Here is a 22,093-nt window from a genome sequence, read left to right on the forward strand (position 1 = left end):
TCGTTTGGTATATAAACATAAGTATATTATGTTTTTGCCTTCCCTCTTGTTACATTAAAGCATGCTGTTTTGCAGTTTTCTTCCTTAAACAGATCATCAAATCCCAGGAGTGAATTTATCCAGCCATCCGGAGGGGAGGGCATATTTACTATGCCACTGGGATTTCTGAACAGGAATCCCTCAGGGCAGGCAGCGAAGGGAGGGACACACAATGTCCCCGTTCAGCACCGGAAATCCCAGTAACGCAAATCTTGGCGAACCTCCGCTCAGCACCAGCCCACAGGAGGCTCCCATCCCCTGAGCACGTTAGATTCTTAGATTCAAGGCATAACATTTCCAGTGCCTGGCAGCCTGGTGCTGGAGACTGCAGATTTAACCACCTGAAGGCCATTTATCCCATCTGACCTCAACTGCACACTCAACACTAGCAAAGCTCAACACTCTTTACATACCTTCCAAGAAATTCGGGAAACTTATAAGTTCCACCTGGGCCTTGCTGGCGGCATCTCAGTGGGCTCCCCACCAGGCATGGGTACACAACATGCCTAAGTGAAGTCCGCTCCCGGCAGGATAGGGTTAAATAAGGGTGTCACCCGTGCCACCTGACCCAGACTGGGTTCTCAGTAAGAAGAAAAGACACTTGCCTGGAGAGTTCTGCTGCTACGATTCTAAGATATTTCTGGTTTTCGTTAATATTTTTCTCCCTAGGTTAAAACTTTATGTTGTCCTCAGCCAGTTCCAACATCCATCTAAACTGACTGAGTCATTAAAGCCCAAATAATTACACAGAAAAAAAGAGAAACTGTATGGTCTGAATCATTTCTTCAGGCATATTCTCGTAAAAAAAAAAAATTTTTTTTAAACCTTTAATTTTTACCTTTAATTTTATTACAGGTATTCAGAACATAACATCTGAGCAGGGATTATATGCATAAGCAAACCAAGGAGTCATTTGGGGCTGTGATTAAAAGTAACAAAAAGGCCTCTCCTCCTGAAAATGGTTGGGAACTGAAAGGTAGTCTCAAAGAGCAGGGCTTTGATGTATTAAAAAGAACAAAGAAGGAGCATCTTGGGGGGGGAGGGGCTCAGTTGATTTCAGTTCATGAAATCAAGGTCATGATCTTAGAGTCCTGGGACTGAGCCCTGCATTGGGCTCTGTGCTCAGTACAGAGTCTCCTTCTCCCTCTACCTCTGCTCCTCCCCACCCCCACCCCATCTCTCTCTCTCTCTCTCTCTCTCTCTCTGAAATAAAATCTTAAAAAAAAAAAATTGGGAACAACTTACATGACTATCAACTGACAAATGGATAAACAAAATGTATATTCAGACTATAGAACATTATCCAGCCATAAAAAGGAAATTAGTACAGACACATGCACCATGAATGCATTATGTGAAAGAAAGGCCGTGTATGTGATGATTCTATTTCTATCAAACGTCTAGAATAGACAAACCTAAAGAGACAAGAGTCATTTCCTAAGATTTGGGGGTGACGTGGAAGAATTGAGGGGTCACACTAAAAAGTATGGGTTTGGGAGGGATAGTGAAAATGTCCTAAGGTCTACTGTGGTTTTGGATGTACAACTCTGTAGATATACTCAAAGCCACTGAACTGTATGCTTTCAATGGGTCCACTGGATGGCATGTGAATCATACATCACGGAAGCGGTTTCTTTTTTTTTTTTTTTTAAGATCATGAAGAATCTTTTTTCCCCCAGCTTTACTGAGATGGAACTGACATACAACATTGTGAAGTTTAAGATGTACAATATGAAGATCTGATGCATGTATATCATTGCAAAATGCTTACCACAATTAGTTTAGTTAACACATCCACCACTCATGTAATTACCATTTTCTTGTGGTGGTGATAGCATGTAACTCTCCTCTCTTGGCAACTTATAAGTAGGTAATACAGTATTGTTAACTGCAGTCACCATCCATACCTTACATCACCATAACTTACTCATTTTGTGACTGGAAGTTTGTACCTGTGACCAACAACTACTCATTTCCCCACCCTTCAGCCGCCCAGTGACCACTGCCGATAACCACTCTACTCTCTGTTTCTAGATCTGCTTTTTTAGATTCCACGCATAAGTGAGATAATTCAGTATTTGTCTTTCTCTTATTCCATTTAGCATAATGCTCTTGCGGTCCATCCAAACATTTACCTTTAAATGGAAGATGGTGGGAATCTTCTATGGCTGGATGGTGATGGTGATAACCCTACTCTGAAGACAGAAAAGGAGCCTCCACAAAGGACACTGAATTCAGCCATCGCAAGAGGGGCCCCGTGGCAGCTGCTGCTTCTGGGGTGGGGGGAGCTACCAGGACCCCACCGGAGCTTTTGAGGAAAAGGTTACAGTGGCGGGGATGGAGCTGGCCAGAAGGAGGAAGAAACCTTTGGAAAGAATCAGCATGGGCCTTGCTGGTCTATTCCAGCAGGAAAGATGGAGTCGATCTGGCTACCGGACAGTCTGGGCATGAAGGGGTCCTGGAGGGTGCAGGAAGGAGGTCAGGTCACGGTAGCCCCGCTGTTTGAGAGCCCAACCCTGCACAGGGGAAATCTGCTCACAGGAGGGGAGCCAGGAAGGGAAGCCCCCCCACCAGGATGTCCACAGCCTGAGCCCTAGGTAGTAGGTAGACTGAGAGGAGGCATATGCATGGCAGCCAAAATGACAGCCCCTTACCTTCCACAGGCAGGCCCTGGGAGCTTGGGGCGGCATGCACGTTTGAAGAGATCTCTATGGTCTCTGAAGAGTTTGTCCCGCAAGATAAAGCAAAACCTGTTTAATCTTATTTGACTTTATGACAATGCTTTCAATAAGCAAATGTTAAATGTGTTGAGACTTGACTTGTGTACCAGTGTTGTAATTTTTCAAGTTAAAAGTGTCCCCAGAGGCCATGTCCTATATCTGATTTTTCCCAGTAAATGAGGCAAAGCAATTATAAGGCCTTCCTCAAACATCTAGCCATCTAAAATGGACAGGTGAGGGGTGCCTGGGTGGCTCAGTGGGTCAAAGCCTCTGCCTTTGGCTCCGGTCATGATCCTGGGGTCCTGGGATCAAGCCCTGCTTTGGGGGTCTCTGCTTAGCAGGGAACCTGCTTCCTCCTCTCTCTCTCTGCCTGCCTCTCTGCCTACTTGTGATCTGTCAAATAAATAAAGTCTTTTAAAAAAATTAATAGAAAATAAAATGGAGAGGTGAATCATTCCGCCTATACAAACAAGCTGGCTGTTAGAGGGAGGTCAGGGTATGCCGCTCTCAGGATTTCAGAGGGTCTTCAAATGGAAATCTCAAGGTTCTCAGTATGAAAAGCCTGAGATCAGATGCTTATGTAAGGAAAGTGCTAGTCACCCAGTAAACCCCCCAAAACAAATGGATAAAGCAGGCCAAAATTTGCCTTTCTGACATTTCCTTGGGAATCTGTAAGAACCTCTGCTTTCCCCTCCCCCAATCCCAAGAACATTTAAGAGTACGTTAAGCACTACAGAATACTAAATAAAAAGTCCGGTCAAAACAAAACAAAAAACAAAACCAAAAAGAGAGAGAGAGAGAAGAGAAGAAATGAAAAGAAAAAAAAAGTGTGCCCCACGAGGAGTCTGCTGAGAAAACTCACAGCATAGAGGACTAATGGATAGTAGTAGTTGCTGAGTACCTATTACCTGTCAGGCCGGGTACAAAGAACTTGGCCGCTGTTAACTCATTTAATCCTCTGAGAGTCTGGAGCTATTAGGATCCCCATCTTAGAGACGGGCAAACTGAGGCTCAGAGAGTATAAATTACCTATGTTCACAAGCTAATACACAAGCAGTCTGATTCCAGAGCCCTTGGCCACAATGCAATGGGATACAAGACTCGGGCTGAGACCGCCCAGGACACAAGAGCGCTTGGGGACAGGCTCTTATTATGAAAAGTGATGTGAGTATTTACAGAAAGTCGGTTTTCTCACCCCTTCCTCCCAGACCCACAAGTATGTGTTGCCTACAGTTGCCTGGTAACCTGACAAATGCTGTCTGTGTCCAGCTGAGCAGAGCGACTTCTCCAGCATGGTTTTAGACCAACAGTTGCACACATCTACTTGCCTTTACACATGTGGAACCAGCCTCCCTGTTCATCATTTCCCATTCAGTGTGTTTCCACAACCAGGCTGGATTCCTGACCCTACATTCCGTGTGAGGTCACAGGCAGCAAGGATGACCAACTTCAGGAGGGGAAACACAACATCCACCCCACACACCCTCCGTGGAAGTTCCAGGCGACAGCAGAAGCTGCTTCCACCACAGCCACGTCCAAGTTGGTGTCTTGAGATGGCAGGAGCCTCAAGGGCAAGCAGCCTGTTGGGGGCAGGACCAAGGCGGCCATCTTGGGCAGAGCAGCCCTTCCTGATTCACCAGCCACCTCTGGCAATGGAGGGACCAGTGAGAGTCTCCCTTAGTTATTTCCTGCTAACTGGATGGAAAACATAGAAAACAAGTCAGTTTTCTATTTTCCTCCCTTCCCTGTTGCCCTGACAGGTTCCAGGCATACTGGTAACAATAGAGGTGCCTGTACGTGTGTTTAAATATGTAAACAGACACTCAACTCTGCCTTCTCCTCGCATTAAAGAGAAAGAAGGGGCCTGTGAAAATAATGCTATACAGTGGATAAATTAGAAATGGGTCTACTGTTTTGTGATCGTGAAAAAAAATTATATGCAGTGCCAGGTAATGAAGAGAAGCTTGAGGAATTCAATTTACCTTCTTAATTTTGATGTTATGAAGGATAATATTAAATTAACTGCATGTTTGTTGAGTGAATGACTCTCACTATAAAGAGAATTGACCCAGGCGGGAAACCGGAGGCTTTACCCCATGAGAGAGAGAATTTTCTGTAGCTGATCCCCAGGCTGGTTCAAGCTCCACGTGAATGTGTCCCATATGTGTAAGTGTATGTGCTTTCTTGTCGGCATTTTTAGACTGAAAACTCCCAGGCATATGGTAAGAGCCATAAGCAAAACCTTACAACCCCATAACTCCTGTGAGAGCTGAATAAACTTGGATTGCACATATCCACATCCATGGCAAATACAAGCAGTCTGTGTCAGCTCTGCCCTGGTACCCCAATTTTGATCTAAGGTCATGCACCGGACTTGCCAGTGCTCCAGATTTCTCACCACAGCTGTTGCTTCTCCCTGGGCTGCTCATGGCCCCAGGAGGAGCCAGACTAGTTATGGGATCCCCATCAGCATGGCTACCATGCCCTTGCCTCCCCACCATGGGAGGGCTTCAGGAACCACAGGACGCCTCCCCTCTGATTCTGCAACTCTCCTATCTTGTTCTCAAAACGGAAAAGATGTCGGTGGCTCCTGAACACAGCAGGAAAGGTGGTGTAGAACATTCTTCCCAACAGCCGGATCTCTTCCTAATCTCACAGCAGCAGGGGCTGCAGAGGAGAGAGTCCTAGATCCTTCCATAAATACCCACTTGGCTCTGTCACAAAGGCTGATGGTGGGATTATAAGGAATGGTCCTAGAGAGTCAGCTGCCTCGGTTTCCCCATCTATAAAATGGGAACTGATCTACCATCTGCCTCATGGGACTGAATGAGATAATCCATATAAAGCTTACAGAAGAACACCTACTACAGCCACACGTGATAATCCCCAATACATAGCAGATCTCAGTATTTTTGTCCTCCCATGTAAGCAAAAACAAAACAAAATTCACTTCCTAACCACTCCAGTGGCAAACAAATATAAAAATTAAACCTCCTAGAAGGCTGTGCATATCCCCCTCACTCTGTCCACTGCTCTGGGTACCACGCTGGGGCGTATGGCAGACAGATTATATCTGGTTTATATATCTCAACCAATAGGGGGAAACATGATGTTTTATTTAGTTGGGTTCAGACAAAAAATAGACAGAAGGCTTACCGTATACCATGCCTAGCGTGGCCAGACTTTGACATGCACTGTGAAGGAAACCTCACACACACCGATTAATTCAGGGGTCGGGGGCGGTGGGGAGAGGGCCAGCCCTGGGGACAGCAGATGTGAAATGCAAGGGCCCCGCTCCAAAGGCCATGGCAGCTTTAGCAGAAAAGGCAGCACGTCCAGCCAGGCAAGCGGTAAGGACACTAAGCAGACACCCCTCTGAGCTCCGCTGCTCTCCGCTGCTTAGAGCAGGAAACATACTGCCCAGGCCAGAGGGAGCAGCCCAGCTCTGCAGGGTCTCCGTGGCTGCGCCTCAGGGGGAGGGCCATGTGGGCTGCTGGCCCCGAGCGCCCGTACGCAGGATCTCGGGGCAGGGGAAGAGAGATGGATTGATTCTGACGGTGTGCATCTCACCACAGTAGAGATCCTGCGTGAAAGGAACCTGTGGCCAGAAAGGGCCGGAGAAAGAAGCAAACACTGATGAGCGCTGACCACGGACCAAACTCGCACAGCCACCTGGCAAGATGGGTGCTGGGATCCCATTTTAAAGATGAAGAAGTCAAGGCTATTGATGGGAAGGGAGGGGAGACCCAATTTCCGATCCCACAACGGTGGGTTAAATTAACAGGAGGGCTTCGAGTGGAAAACCACGGAGCTGTTTTAGAGGACAAAACAGTGTTAACATTCCTCCCGTGTCTTTCAATGCACATTAGCTGCAAAAAGCACTCATAGATGTGTCCGTTATCTTAAAGATTTTATTTATTTATTTGGCAGAGAGAGATCACAAGCAGGCAGAGAGGCAGGCAGAGAGAGAGATAAGGAAGCAGGCTCTCGGCTGAGCAGAGAGCCCGATGCGGGGCTCGATTCCAGGACCCTGGGATCATGACCTGAGCCGAAGGCAGCGGCTTAACCCACTGAGCCACCCAGGCGCCCCTGATGTGTCCGTTATCTTAATGCAACAACTATATATACAGAATACAAGAAGAAAAAATAAACCTCAAAAGATGTAAAAGTGTAGTATTTCTTTTTTGTTCCTCTGCTTTTTCACATTTAATAGCATGCAATCAATATGTATTAATTCAAAATAAGCTCCCCTCCACCCACCCAAGAAAGCAGCAGGCTCAGAAAAGCTTACTAGCCCAAGACCCTGTATCTTGTCGCTGGTGGAGCTGAAGCTTAAACCAACTCGAAGGAGTGCCAAGACGGGAGCCTTTTTTATCCCACGGCCGCACCCTCTCCCAGAAAGCAGCTGCCGTTGGCTCAGAGGCTACTGTTCGAGTCAGTATTCCAGAGTAATCGTGGGGTAACCGCAGCGTGCCTAGGAAACCAGCTTGGTGCCAGGGAAGCAAGGTGGGTGCTCGGGAACGGTCGTTTCCAGCTCCTCGTGAGGAAGACCTGCTGTTCCTAAAGTCTGTTTCTCTGCTGGAAACAGAAGCGCTTCTCCACTCCCAGCGGGGCGCAGTGCCACACTGCTGGAAACCCTGTGTGAGGCCCCCGGAACCTGGTGGTTCCACTTTAGCAGATGGGACATCAAAAGCACACCCTGAAGTGGGTGACATTCAGGAGACAAGGCTGATGGGAAAACAAGAGGCAGCACAGAGGCAGCTGGCCTCCATATCCACAGCCTGACTGTAGGAGTGCTCGGAGGGGAGCACGGACAGCACGGGGAGCGCCCGCCAGCCTCTCTGAGCCTTGATGGGCCAGACGCTAAATAGAACCAGCATGGGGTGAACCGACCTGGTCCGAATCCCAGTCTGTCTACTTCCTCTGGCTTTGGGAAAGGTACTGAACTTCTAGAAGCCTCCGTTTGCTCATCTCTAAGAGCAGAACAATACTGCACAGCATCTTTTTTTCTAAAAAATCAATATAAGTCAGTGCCCCACTCATACAGGTCCTGCAAATATGACCTCTCACCTAGTACAACTCCACTTAGCAAGCAATGGTCTAACTGTTTAGCAACCCCACGATACCACACTGTCCTTTCACTGTAGTCGGCCTTCAAATAATCTAAGTTCCTTTTTTTAAAAAAAGATTTTATTTTTAAGGGCACCTGGGTGCCACAGTCATTTAAGCGTCTGCCTTTGGCTTGGGTCAAAACCCTGAGACGGAGAGCTGCATGTTCCACAAGCCGAGCCTGCCAGGCGCCCCTCAAATTGCCTAAATTCCTTATATGGGTACCTCATTGTATAGTTTCCTGAAGGCTTATGCCTTATGTCAGGCAATCGCTACAACACTTTGAAACCCATTTTACAGATGAGGGGCCCAGGGCATCAGGCTCAGTTCACAAACGAGTAAGTAGCAGAGACGAGTCTCGAGCCACCGGTTCCCAGCCAACACCCTGGCTTCAGCTCCTCGTTTTGGGTTCCCGTCCAGACCACCGGCTGACTCACCCTTTCCGGACACAAAACCTGACTGTCCTCTCTCCAGAGTTAGAACAAGTCCTCACTGTAGGAGTCATGCTCCAAGCTCCTCCTCTATGACAAGCAAGCATTCTTTCGACAGCGTTTCAGACACTTTCATACGGAAGGCTCCTTGCTAAGCTCTGAGGAACAGAAGAGGAAGTGAATCAGGGTCCCTCCTGGAAGCGTCTGACTGTTGGGGCCATGCTGAGCTCTGCCACGGACCTATTGCGGGCAGGCTCACCGCACACCTGCCACCCTGAGGAGCAGCCCTGAGAGGACTCCAGCCCAGCAACCCGAGCTGCCTCTCCCTGGGCCCGTCTTTCCAGGCAGCACTGAGTTGTACGGTACCCACCTCCCCGCCCCCACAAATTCATTCCCACCCAGAAGCTCAGAATGTGACTTTATTTAGAAACGGCATCTTTGCCCGTGTCACCAGAGAAGGGTGTTGGGACAGAATCATCAGGGAGTTAGGGTCAACACTAAAGTCAACACCTAGTGCCCTTACGACAAGAGGAAAGGCTCCGGGAGACACCAGGGAGGAGGCACGGAAGGAGAAGAGGGACAGACGCAGAGACTAAGCCTTGAGCCACAGCCGAGGGACGGTGAGGACGGCCAGGGCCACTGGAAGCTGGCAAAGGCCAGGACGCATTCTCCCCGAGAGCCCTTGAAGGGGGCGCATGAATTGCCTAGTGGACACCTTGATTTTGGACTTCAGGCCTCCAGAACTTTGAGAGAATACATTTCTGTTGTCTTGAGCCACGAAGTTTGTAATCCTTTGTTACAGCAGCCCTAGGAAACATATCGTCCCCCCAAGACTCTGTCCAGCAGGGCAGGGGGCACGGCCTTTCCCGAGGGCATGGCCTGCCTGTGGGCAGCTGCACTACCGTATGCAACACACTGAGACAGTTGGAGCCTGAGCTGTTCTGTCTGAAGCTTAAGCCTGGAGCGCACACACCAGCTCATATGCCCACATGCACACACGCACACATCCACGGCCCACTTTCAACTTCTAAGAATAACGTGCCACCAGTGAAGAGGTCCAATTTGGTCTTAGAATTGGCTGACTCGTGGGGGAGGTTCGTTGTGGTTTGGGTTGAGATCTCTTCCTTCCCTGGCACCGCTAGACAGCAGCGTGAACTGTCTCTCCAAATTCGGGCAGCCTGACATGGGAGAGCTGCTCAGCCTTGCTGCCCGAGCCCCGTGCTCGTCGAAGCTTGCAAACAAGAGAAGCCTGGCAGGATGCCCAGCCTCGGACTGGACATGAGGAGCATTCTTCTGCCCTCTCTGGGCTCGTGGTGCTTCTCCTGGATTGAGACTGCTGTCTCCCTGCTGGCTCACTTTCAGCACTCAAGGGTATTTTTATTAAAAGTCCTCTGGAGTGTTAACACAAAATGTAACTGGTCCCCCAGCATGTGCTTGGCTGGGCAGGGAGCAGCCACCTCCAGTGGGAGGGGCTGGGAGCCCATGTTCTCACCCTGGCTTGGCCACCGACACTCCTGAACATCCACCTGCCCACTCGGGTCCTCACTCACTAAAGGACGGGCAGGCAGGCAGGCTTCTCAGCCCCTGTGCGGTGCCAACACCCCGAGCTGACAGACTTCTTTCTGTGCTACAGGGAAGCCTGCTTGCTTGTTTCACGCTCATCCTGCATTCATTTGGCACCACTGCATGCCAGATGCTACACAGAACTGGACTTGGTAAGGAAAACCAGCACCCGATTGGCAAGACAGGCACAAGGATGGTGGAAGAGAGTGAAGGCAATGCCAAGGGCAGACATCAGGTGGAGGAGAAGCAGGGAGGGTGTGGAGGAGCTGGAGTGGACCAGGCAGAAAAGGCCAAGGGCGAGCCCGGGGAAGGAAGAGGTCTGAGTAGAGGCCGAGAGAGGGTGGCAGGCCGGGGTGGTACAGGAGAGGCAGTCTGTTAGGGGCCAGATGGTGAGGGCGTCTGGAGTCTTTCCAGGAGGCTGCAGGATGCTGGGCAGGCACACGGGCAGAGCGGGGCCGTGCTTGGATCTGGCTTTCTTTAGGAAGTGTCATTTGGACATCTAGGAAGTGGGTAAGGTGAGGGTCCTGGGGCCGCCAAGCCTCCTGCTTTCAGCTGGCTCAGAACGCTGCCAGCCATTTCCCCATTGTCATTTTGAACAAACAGGGGTTGGTCTCCCCTCTCTGCCTGCCCTAGGGTGATAATCAGCAATATTAGGAATGGGGGGGGGGTTCAAGTCTGGGCCCAAGGCCCTATAGCTGTGTGATCTTCTGGCTTCATGGACCTTGGGCTCAAGCGTCGTAGACAGACAGCTCTGCCGCCTACCAGCGGTTTCATCTTGGATCACTTAAGCTCTCTGAAACTCAGCATCCTACCTCGAAAATGGGCCCATTACCAACTGTGACGACAGGCATTTCACATGTTAGAAGAGGAGTCCACAAATGTAAAAATATCCAGCACAGTGCTGGCTTAACACAAATCCTCCATACAAGTGCGCTTCCTCTCCGTATGTCACAAACGGGGGGTAGGAACTGAGGTAAACTGTTGTCAGAGCACAGGCGGGTGGGGGTGGGGTGGGGGTGGGGGGGCCCAGAGGAGCAGCTGGGCCAGTGGGTGGGTGGTGGGCGGTATGATGTGAATGTTAGGGGTTCTGTCAGTTTGTCTACACAACCACTGAATTCTCCTGCAGCTAGAAGCTGTCCAGAAGCAGGAACACTCATGCCGGCAGACCCGTGTGGGCTTGGGCAAGAGCCTGACGTAAGTGGATTTGGCTAGGCGGCTGGAGCATTGGCAGCCGAACACCGAGCCCAGCAGCCCCATCAGCACAGTGTTGAAGGTACTCCCAAGACTCCGGGTGTTTCTTAGCAACTGCCCTATTTGGGGGAACACGGAGTGCCACCACGAAGCTAGCTTGGAAGCATGTGCAAAACAGCTCCCCCATCCACCACGCAGTCCCCCACCCCATGTCCCGCCAACTGCCTGGCCCCCTCAGGTCAGCCGCTCCTTCCCAGAGCAGTGTGACCAGACTCGAAAACCTTCCTGAAGCTATCAGCTACCCAACTGCCCTCCCTCACTGGGCAGCTTCCAGGACCAAAAGCTTCCAGAAAGGCCCTGGTTATCCCCTCAGCCCCCAAGCAAAAGTGTAGTCGCCATCTGTTGTACTTCAAACCATCTAAGCAGCTGACATGACAGGAAGGGGACAAAAAAGACACCTAACAAAAACACCAGACCCCTAACACTCAGAGCCAGAGCTGGGCATGGCGGGGGGGGCATGTGGTGGAGGGGGCAGCTTTGATGTACAAAACACTCCTGAACAGAGCCCAGGAGAGATGGGTCTTCTGTGGAATTTCACCACCAACAGAAGCCTTCCAGAAAGTTCCAGGATGCAAACGCTTGCTGGACTTTTGTTCTTTCTCCACTCTGACAGACAGTAGTACATCATTTTATCTTCATAAAATTTATTTTGGGGAATTAGAGAACTCTGCCAGGGCCAGGCTTCTTGGCACAGGCAGGCGATCTCAGATATGTATTATTAACACGAACATTTTCCTGTCGTGATTGCACACCCAATTTAAAATAAATTATCCAATTAAGTTGAGAAGGTGACGCGTTCTACTTCCAGGAATATGCTGCCAGAGACACTGTCTTGACTGTTCTCCCCTGAACCTCTTCCAATTAAGCAGAGACCGTTCGGGACACTGTGAGGATAAGCTGGGATGTTGCTGTGGAGACCGGAGCGTTTTTTCATCATATCGCCGTTGCAATCTCCTGATGAGAAGGGAGCTGGCAGAGCTCTCAGCCTCCCCCTGGGAGGAATGCTCACCGCCAACAACAACAAGGACAAAAGCTCCGTTGGACGGAAAAAGGACGAGGGATTGCGTCAGCTTCCAGGTCTCCTGCAGCCAGCTCCGAGAGTCTGTGGCTGGAGCTTCCTCCGGGAAGTCAGCTGCCCCGCGTACAAGCAGGCCATGCAGCCCCACTGGCGGGCAGATCCCGGGAGGGGCACGCAGGCCCTGACCTGAAGGGGCCACAGGGCCAGCTTGGGGCCAACTCAGTCAGCCCCGAGAAGTCGGTATGTGCTGACCTGGCCAAAAAGATTGGGGCTTGGGGGGACAGGGGGTGAAGCGGGACACCATGAATGCCAAGAAGAGCATGGGGAGATAAAGAGGTTTCTTTCTAAAATGCAAATCTGCCCACAGCACTCTTCCGCTTCCAGCCGTAGCCATGAAGTTCCCACTGTTCCATATAACGTGCTGCACACTCCGTGCCCCACTCACTCTTCCCACCCCATGTCCCCCTTGTTCCCTGCAGAGCCCTGGGACTCCCCCTGGGAAGCCGAAAGTCAAACTCCCGGCCCCACGCACATGTTGTTCCCTTCGTCAGTGCGTCCCTCCCCAATACGGTCCAGCCTGATAAACCCAATCTCATTGCTCCGGGCCCGGGCAGGTGTCCTGACCTCCGGGGTCCTTCCCTCTGCCTTTACTTCCCGCAGCTGCCCTGGAAGAGGCTGGCGCCATGGCCAGGCTAGCATTCTGCTATAACTGCCCGCGCAGGTCGGTCTCCCCCCCCCCCCCGCCACCGCACAGCTAGCCGAGGGCAGCAGCTGTGTTTTTAAAGGTAGGGCTGAACCTAGGAAGAAAAAAAGCACAGGTGAAACAAAGGGGGAAAGAGTATCTTCTCGAGAGGGATGGAGAACTAAAAACCTCCCAGAAGCGACTGAAGACGGGGGATCCCACAGCACGCTATGCCCCTCAAGCGTGGGCCCATGGGTGTGGGCAGTTGATGGGGCCACTCACAGGCACGCTCTGGGCTTGGACCTCTCTCTCCTCTCCACTCCACCGTGAGAGGTTTAAGAACCAGGTCTGAGTTGGTAACGAGTGAAAGAGTCATTAATCTCGTTCACAAAGCCAATCTCTGAAAGATTGCAGAGGTTGTAGAAGGACCTCTAGAAGAATCCATTTCACTCTAAGAGAGATAAAAAAATCAAACCATACCCCGCCCCCCCCCCCAAATTCCAACCATCAGAACTACAACGAACAAAGCTGCATCCCAGGACACAGAGTGAGACTATGGGAAACGAGTGGGTTGGGGAGGGTGGTCTTGAACTGAGCAGGCAACGACTAGCTGGTTTGGGGGCTCATGGGCTTGGACGCAGCTTCCTCCCTTCATCTGCACATTTCCAAGCTGACCGGGCGCCTTCGGTCCATGCCTGAGGAATACAACGGGCTGCATCCTAACCTGGGCATCACTCCTTCCCTGGAATCCTACCTGGGTTTGCCCAGCAGCCTCTTCAAAAGCTATAAGTGGGGGCAGCAGGTCCTTGTCAGTGCGTAGCTGCAACCCCCTGACCTCCCAGCCTTCCCTAATGGCGTGTGTGACGGGCAATCCCCAGATACGCAGTCGGAGGAAGGAACACCAGAGGTCTCCTATCATGGCTACGGCTAAGCCAGGATGGGTCCAAGTCCCCTACTAGAGTTCGCTCCTCCAGCGCAGAAGGGGACTCCTTCATCTTCCCGTCCACCCTGGGGACCCAGCCCAGGGCTGGGCATGTGACAGGCCCTCCATGACACGCCTATCATAGACTCTAGCTTCACACCTGCTGTTGAGTCGAGCTGCTGTCCCGATCACACAGTTTTCCTTCAGAATGTGTGGCATTGATCATAATTTTGAAAATCTGAACGAAACTCCAGTAGTGTCTGAAATACATGTGAAATATATATGAAACATATGACAAACGACGTATGTCTCCCAAACAGAGATGCGGAATCCTACCATCCCCTCCCTGCACCCCGTACCTGTGAATGGGATCTTTAGAAATAGGGTTCTGCAGACCTAACCGAGCTAAGAGGAGGTCATGAGAGTGGTCCTAATCCAGTAGGACTGGTGTCCTTAGAAGAGGGAAATTTGGAGAGAAATACACAGGAATAACATCACGTGACAAGCCAGGTAGAAACCGGAGTATGCGGGTGCTGGCTGAGGGACACAGAGACCCACGGCCCCCACCAGAGGCTAGGAAGAGGCAAGGAAAGATCCACCCGGAGTCTCGGAGGAGCACGGTCCTGCTGACACTGACCTTGGACTTCTGGCCCCCACGTCCGTGAGACAATACATTTCTGTTGTTCTAAGCCACACACTCTGTGGTTACAACCGTCCAGGACACTAATCCAGTTTTGTGCGATATTAACAGGCACCTGTCACACAGTGCAGGGAGTTTCATCAGCCGGGCTAACAGAGGGGACGAGCGCTGGGGGTGTGTACTTAGCAGGTGCCTGACACCTTGCACACGAGCTCACACCACCCCGAGGGAAGGTGCTGCTACGAAGCTCCCTTACCCATGGGGAAATGGACTCTCAGAGGCTGGGCGTCCACTCCAGCCCAGAGAGTGCTGAATGCAAAGCTCCTGCGGGCTGCTCCAACTGGGGCTGCTCAGAGAAGGGTGCTCCTCAGAGGCGCAAGGAAGCATCATTGAAATAGTAAAGCATCTTAGTCACTGAATTTCAGAAGGGCCTCCATATACAAAGATAGGCAGTTGGGTAAAGAAACTATGGTCATCCATCCTCAGTCATCCAGGATCTGACCTCATCAGACCTCTAGGTGTGCTTACGTAGGAAGGCGGCACACAGGTCCAAACTTTCTTCTTTGCAGTTGTCTGAATTTTTCAAATTCGCGATGAGGATCACTTCTCTGGCTAACACTTGGTAGCACCTACTGTATTTTGAGCCCGATTCTCAGGACCGACTGTGTGTGAACTCAGCTGACCCACACCCCCCACCACCACCACCACGGTACAGGCTCTACTATCAGACCCATTTTAGGAAGGAAGCTGAAACCAAGAGGGATCAGGCAAAGCACTCACAGTCATGGAGCTGGATTTACACCCAGCAGTCTAGCCCCAAGTCCATGCTATGAACCACCTTGCTATAGTGATGGATGGTGGGGGGGGGTGCGGAGGCGATGGGGAGGGGGGAAGGTTCTTGAGGAATGACGATTAAAGTGTCTCAGCCCCAAAGAGATACAATTAGCCCATATATCATTCGCTCTGATGCCTTCTACAAAGTACTGCACACATGTTCCACTTTTTTTTCCCCTCTGTCCATGTCTAATATTCTGGAATGAGCTAAAAATATAACCTACGACAACAAAAAATAATGGCATTCTCATGCTTACAGGAGAGCTTCCCTATCAGGACACACCAAGGGAGGGGCAGTTTGAGCCAACAGTGAGGAGATGCAAGCTAGCAACGGACAGAGAAGCCAACGGGAGAGAAGAATACAGCCAAAAGGGTGGGGAGTCACCAACCTTAGGCCACCTGTAGAGCACACTCTGGATGGATGGACAGGACTGGAGAATGGAGGAGGGGGCTGGGGAGGACGCTGAAAGGCAGAGAGGGTCACACCGAGAGCGGGGAACCGTGAGGAATGCCTGCAGAGCACGATGGGACACAAGGAGGAGCAAGTGGCCAGGAGCTTCCCATTCAGACTCTCCTCCATTCCGCCTCTCAGGTCAGAAACCAAACCGTGTGAGACTGCCACTTCTGTGGGGTCCAAATGGTCAGATGATGGCAATTTGTTATGGTTCAATGTATACACATAGTCACAGAGTAACACCGGCAAGGTTGAGAAAAGTGCTGAGCATGGGGGCACCTGGGTGGTTCAGTGGGTCAAGCATCTGACTCACGATTTCAACCAAGGTCATGCTCTCAGGCTAGCGGGACAGAGGCCCTATGGGGCTCCGCGCTCAGCAGGGAGTCTGCTTGAGATTCTCTCCCTCCCTCCCTCTGCCCCATCCCCTGCTCGCATGCAGGCTCTCTCTCTCTAAAATAATAAAATCTTTTTTAAAAGTGCTCATCACGAAATGTAAAATCTACTATAATTTTTGTAACCTTTGCATTTCTCCCCTTTCCCTCTCCCTCCCCCCCTTCCTCTCCTCTCCTTCATTCTCTGCCTCCTCTTCTTTCCTTCCTTTGTATTTTAAGCTGTATCAGTAATCTAATGATCACACTTACTCATCACTTCAGGGCATTTCATGAGAAAGATTCAAATGCCCATGTGCACACATGTGTACTGTGTACGTGCCTATGTATAGTGTGTACACGTGTGTACCACATACATGTATATTACATATACTTGCATGGATATCGTATACATGTGGACATGTGCTGTGTGCACATATGCATATTAGCATGTGTACTGCATACATGCACAGGTACATTGGGCTTACACACAAACATCGGCTGCACATATGTGTTGTGCACACACATATAGTGTGCATGTGCATGCATATTGCATACATGTACACTGTGTGCACTCATATGTGCATGGCACACCTGCATGTGATGCACACACGTGTGCAGTGTGTACATGCATGAAGCACACACATATCATGTGTTCATGCTTGTGTCTTGTGTACATGTGAGTGTACCGTGTACAAACCTGGGTACTGTGTACACGTGGAAGGAAGGACATAAAGGAAGGACATAAAGGCCGTGGTGGCCACGCCTGTGTGACTCGCTGGACAAAAGCTGCTCCTGCCCTCACTGTTTGCATGCGCTGGCTGCTCACAGGTCATGTGGCCAAACCTCAGGCTCAGCACTGGTGGGAGAGGAAAGGGACAAGAGGGCGAGGAGGTCACAGCGACCACTCAGACCCCGGACCCAATGGGAGCAGGGCCGTGTGGTACTGCAGGGCTCAGTAAGAAACAAAAATCACCTCTGTGCTACCTGATTGCCTCCTCGAAACTTGGGTGTTTAGGAGGCAAAGAAAATGAATGGCCTAGAAGGTAGAGTGTTTGCCTTGGGGCCAGGAATGCAGGCAGACAAGTCAGGTCCAAGTCCGAGGCTACTGCTTCCCGGAGAGGCCGTGGGTCCAGCAACCCAGGCTGCTGCGTTTAAATGAGGCGAAGCGTGGGAAGTGCCCACAGCTCCAGGCCTTAGACACAGAAGGTACCAAAGTGTGCTGGGCGACTGAAGCCCTGAACCTGCTCTCCCCAGAGAATTACAAAGTCTGCCCAAGGGAGAGCAGGTGTCTTCTCCATAGGAATGGCTCTACCGGCCTTTGGATGAGTCCCTTGCAGCCCAAGGTCTCCCTTCATGCTGAAGACCCAGCATCCTTAGCCCTGGTGCCTGGACCACAAGGAGAGTCGCAGGTACTGAGACAGGGCCCCTAATCTTTGATGTCTTGAATTAAAACAATGACATTTTTCTAGTCTCAAAGCCAGGCTTTTAGGCACCCTGCCAACAGGCAAGAGGACTGTTTTCCTTCAGAGGGCTCCCCCCTCCCCATTCCCATTGTGTAACTTAGAACCTGGGGAAAAATGCAAAACAATAAACCATCTGCAAGTCTTTCAGACGGTGCAATTTGCAAGAAATGCTTTTACTTCTTCGTAGGACTCTGCATTAAGCCAGGACTAATTAATTGCTACATTAAAGGAAAGCACCTTTAACATTTCAATGACATAATCATATGTAATTACGATCATATAAAGGAACACTTTATAATTAATGATGTCTCCACTTCCTGAAATGTGTAATCCTTCTGTCTTGAATTCCAAAGAGGTTGGCAAAAGGCAGGCACTAAATATAGATCAGGAACTAATATTTAAATCAGCTTTTAATTCACCTTTCAATACGAACGGCAAATCCAGAACAAAAGCTTACCCTTATTAGGACTCTTAAGTCTTTGTGTCTGTGGGGCTAAATATACAGCACCAACAGATCCTCGCAGAGAGGGCCAAAATTACAGGCCTGAAATGATTACCTCTGAAGAGCAATAATTTTGCCCTCGCAGCCACATTAACTGCTTTTCCAGAAATGCATTAGAACTCACCCCAACTGTCCTTGCTTGGCAACTGGGCTGTGTCACCACTTAACAAAGCGCTCTGTCTCCTCTCTGTGACTTAAAAAGGAAAATGGCTTTCCTTTTAATTAGGGAAATTTCCCACGAAGGTGCAAAGCCCGGGGTAGTAGCAAGCATCGTTCTTTTTTTTTTTTTTTTAAAGATTTTTATTTATTTATTTCAGAGAGAGAGACACACACAGTGAGAGAGAGAACACAAGCAGGGGGAATGGGAGAGAGAGAAGCAGGCTTCCCGCTGAGCAGGGAGCCTGATGTGGGGGGCTCGATCCCAGGACTCTGACCTGAGCCGAAGGCAGACGCTTAACGACTGGGCCACCCAGGTGCCCCAGCAAGCATCGTTCTAAGCATTGAACGTGTTTATCTTCATAACAATCCCGAGATGGCACTAGTATGATCCTCCTCGTATAAATGAGGACACTGCGGCCCTGAGCTGCTCAATAACTTGCCCAAGCTACCAATGTTCCAGGAAAGACCCATCTGAGTGAACGGCAGACCAGTCAGGATGCGCAGACTTTCTAGATCTTAACATTCATTCTGTCACTCAAGCAACTGACAACGACGGAGGCCTGAGAACCTCCCGACAACTAATTTCTACTGTGAGCAAAGGTCTGCAGCAACCTCTAAGGGAAAATGCAGACGGAACAAAATTCGACCCATAGGAACATGCCAAGGGCTTCTAGAAAAAAAAAAAAAAATCCATACGGCACAGCTTTTCCCTTCCACCAGAAAAACCTGCATAAATAGCCTCCATTTGATGTTTCTAATCTGCTTCATGGTCCACAACCATCTGCTTTCACCAGGGAAAGGAGCAGGCGGCGCCCCAGGCGCGCGAGGCTGGGGGGTTTACCTTGTCATAATAGTATCGAAGGGCTCTGCTCAGCTTATCGTAGTTCATGTTCGTTTTGTTCTTCCGGAGGCCCCACAATTTGGCCACTTCTTCTGCTTTGAGGAGCTTGAATTCACCATCGTTGGAGGTCCAGCAGATGAGATGCTCGTGTTTCTGGTCCAGCAGCAACTGCAACAGGAACTGCCACAGCGTGATCGCGCTCTCCATACCTGCGGGGAGAAGGCGGCGGAGCCGTCAGCGCGGGGGCCCGCTGGACGGCGCCGGGGGTGGCCTCGGGCGGACGCCTCGGCTCCTGCCCTCCCTTCCACAGGGAACCCAACAAAACGCCGCTTTTGCGTCGACCCCGCAGGCCACTCGGACTCAGGTGCCTTCTGGAGGCGTTTTTGTAAACCGCCCCGATTCAGAAATACCAGGAAGCCCTGGGATCCCTGTAGTCACGACCCGCGTCCCCTCCAGCCAGGGGGTGGCATCGGGAGGAACGTAAAAGCGATTCACGAGCTCCCACTTGCACGATGAGTCCCCATTCCAGCGAGTCCCCTCTTAACACCGGAGTCTGTTCCCAACCAGACTCTTGACTGCTTTGTTGGTCAGTCTCGGAGCCCGTGATCTGCTGTGAATCTGGACCCCATGACGAGTGGGGGCTGGGCTCTGCCTGTCAGCGTGACTACATGCCGCGCTGCCCAGGGAAGAGTCTCTGTGGGGCTGCTCAGGGTCTTCCCCGAACTTTGAAACTGAGCGCGGTGCCACATGTCTTGGGGGCCCAATGGACACAGCTTTGTGAACTGAAGGATCACCACCGCCCGTGAAGAGCCCTTCGCTTCACCAGACATTTGTCCTGTTACAGATCAAACCCATGGCCACACCCGCTTGGATGGGAAAAGCATTTTTCCCAGCTATGACAGGATTAGAAAATACTCTTTTCCTTTGACTCTGGTGTGGACTTTGTAAGGGCTTTTCCTTCTGTCTAAAATGCTGTTCCCTAGCCTTGGAGCCTGGTAAACTCCTACTTACCTGTGATGACCCAGTTGTGAGGGAACTTTCCTGAAGAAATTTTTTCCCCTCTCCCCCCACGGTAGTTCCTTATCTTCAGACGTTTGAGGACTTTCAATGGCAACGGGCACTGATTCTACTACTAATACTAATGCACTTATTATATCCACGGTTGTTAAAGTAGTAGGTGACCAGGATTAAGGGGGGGTAATTCATCATGACAAGCACTGAGTGACATCTGCACCTGCTGAATCACTGTATCATACACATGAAAAGAACACTGCAGGTTAACTATCATGGAATGAAAATAAGATTTAAAAAATAAAAATAAATCCTCTCAACGAAGGGGGGAGAAAACATTCATTGCATGAGGAAAGAGGTGGTTGGGCTGGTCTCAAAAGCTGTACCTCAGGTCCCCTGTCACAGCTGGACACACCGAATGCCCCGGCTTTCACTCTGGGGGTGAGTTGAGGGGTGCCGGGTTAAGGAAGCCAGGGATGACCAGAGGGTGGAAAATTGGCTTCCAACTGGAGTCAAAAGCAAGCTGGGGGTGGGGACCGAACCAGAGAGCACTAGGGTCCCCCACAAGGAAAGCAACAAGGAGATGCCGAAGCTGAGGGGTACTGAGCAAGGGGCATGAGTCCAGGACACCTGGTAGACAGGATAACTTCTTTCCAGGACCCCTTTGGGCCACTGGTTGTGTCAATTCCACAACACCTCCCCCGCATCTTCTTAAAGGGGCAGCCTTCAGGTGGACAAGTTACTTTTCTCCCACATGGGGACGGACATGTCACCATCCAACAAGCACTCACTTCTTTCTTCCTTTTCACATATTTAGCCAAAAGAACACATTTATTATTATTATTTTCTCTCTAAGCAACCACGGGCTTTTCAGATAAAGGAAAGCAGATTAGGAATGATCTCCAAAAACCCATAAGGCATTTTATTTATGGCTCTTTAAAGGAGATAGTCTTTCCAAAAATGAATCTTTGCTACCATGGCCACTCGGTCTGTGAGACAGTAAATCATGGCACTGTTAGATCAAAACCGCCCCTGCATCTCAAGAGTCTCGTAAGCACAACTGCCGTGATGTGTGGCAGCTGCCGGCCCCGGTTCCCAGTATGACCCACCCTCCTGATTATTTGTGGAGAAGCCACAGGCTCGCGTCTCATCGTTGGCACTAAGAATTGCGAACAGGCGTCTCAAATTTTTTGGTATTCTTTTGGCCAAACAGTTCAGACAGTAAGCTTTAAAATATCTTGGAAACTTCAAGCAGATGTTCAGAGGAACTGCTCCAAAGGGCAGAAGGCTGCCCGTGGGTCTGGAAGTCTGGAGGGCAGAGGCGGCCGGGCCTCTGGCTCGGGCACCAGGGAGGAAGGCGGTCAGCCACCTGCACGTTCATGGACTCAAACCAGCATGTTCCAGATGGGACAAAGGAAACCTATCTGTGTATTTGAATGTATTTACACTTTCTATTTCTGCCAACCAGGACTCCTAAAGCCTCTGGTGCTGTCTGAAACCCCCATTCATGGGACCCCAACCCCAGGTATGGGAACCATGTTCTCTGGGCATAAGTCAGGAGGATGAAACGTTCTCCGTTTTCTACCCCTTCTCCTATTGAAGTGACCACACAGCCGTGCACGAGGTTGGGGGGGTGGTGCAGTTCTTCCTCCCCACCCCACTGAAATTTGACCTTGACCGTAGGACTCCATCTGGCCAACGCAACGTTCACTGGAAGGCATGACCATGCTGATCCTGAGCCAAGGTCTAAGAAGCGCCACATGTTTGCACTTTTCCTCTCATGCTCCTGTCCCTGCTGTGAGGCTACTGCCCCGAAATGAGACACAGGGAGCCAACATGAACTCAGCCCAAAGCCTAGAGCCCGGGGCCCACGACCCACAGGCTAAGGCAGCATCCCTGAAGCTCATCGCGGGAAACAGAAGTGCCATGGTGCACCAAGGATGCGTAGGGCCGGTTATCAGGTGGCACGATGGCGGCCAAAGTTGACTATGACAACATGCAGTGTCTCTGCTTTCCAAAAATTCTCTCTTCAAAGGAATGCCGTTATCTTCGCACTGCAGGGGTGCATTCACAATGGTGAAGT

The 22,093-nt window shown here is 50.5% G+C and overlaps 1 protein-coding gene across 4 annotated transcripts in view; it reads right to left on the reverse strand.

The window, feature by feature from the left end:
* The window catches only part of ELK3 (ETS transcription factor ELK3), a 69,554-nt gene that overhangs the window by 21,618 nt on the left and 25,843 nt on the right, over positions 1-22,093 (reverse strand). For 3 of the 4 annotated variants that reach the window (XM_044226459.1, XM_044226458.1, XM_044226461.1), the window contains exon 2: positions 19,000-19,208. In XM_044226459.1, the coding sequence (XP_044082394.1) occupies positions 19,000-19,206 (207 nt within the window). In that variant the 5' untranslated portion in view covers positions 19,207-19,208. Of the gene's footprint in view, positions 1-2,693; positions 3,010-18,999; positions 19,209-22,093 lie in introns of those variants that run through there. The other variant, XM_044226460.1, reaches the window with a different exon arrangement.

The sequence above is a fragment of the Neovison vison genome, chromosome 12, assembly GCF_020171115.1.
Source record: "Neovison vison isolate M4711 chromosome 12, ASM_NN_V1, whole genome shotgun sequence".
Classification (NCBI taxonomy): Eukaryota; Metazoa; Chordata; class Mammalia; order Carnivora; family Mustelidae; genus Neogale; species Neogale vison.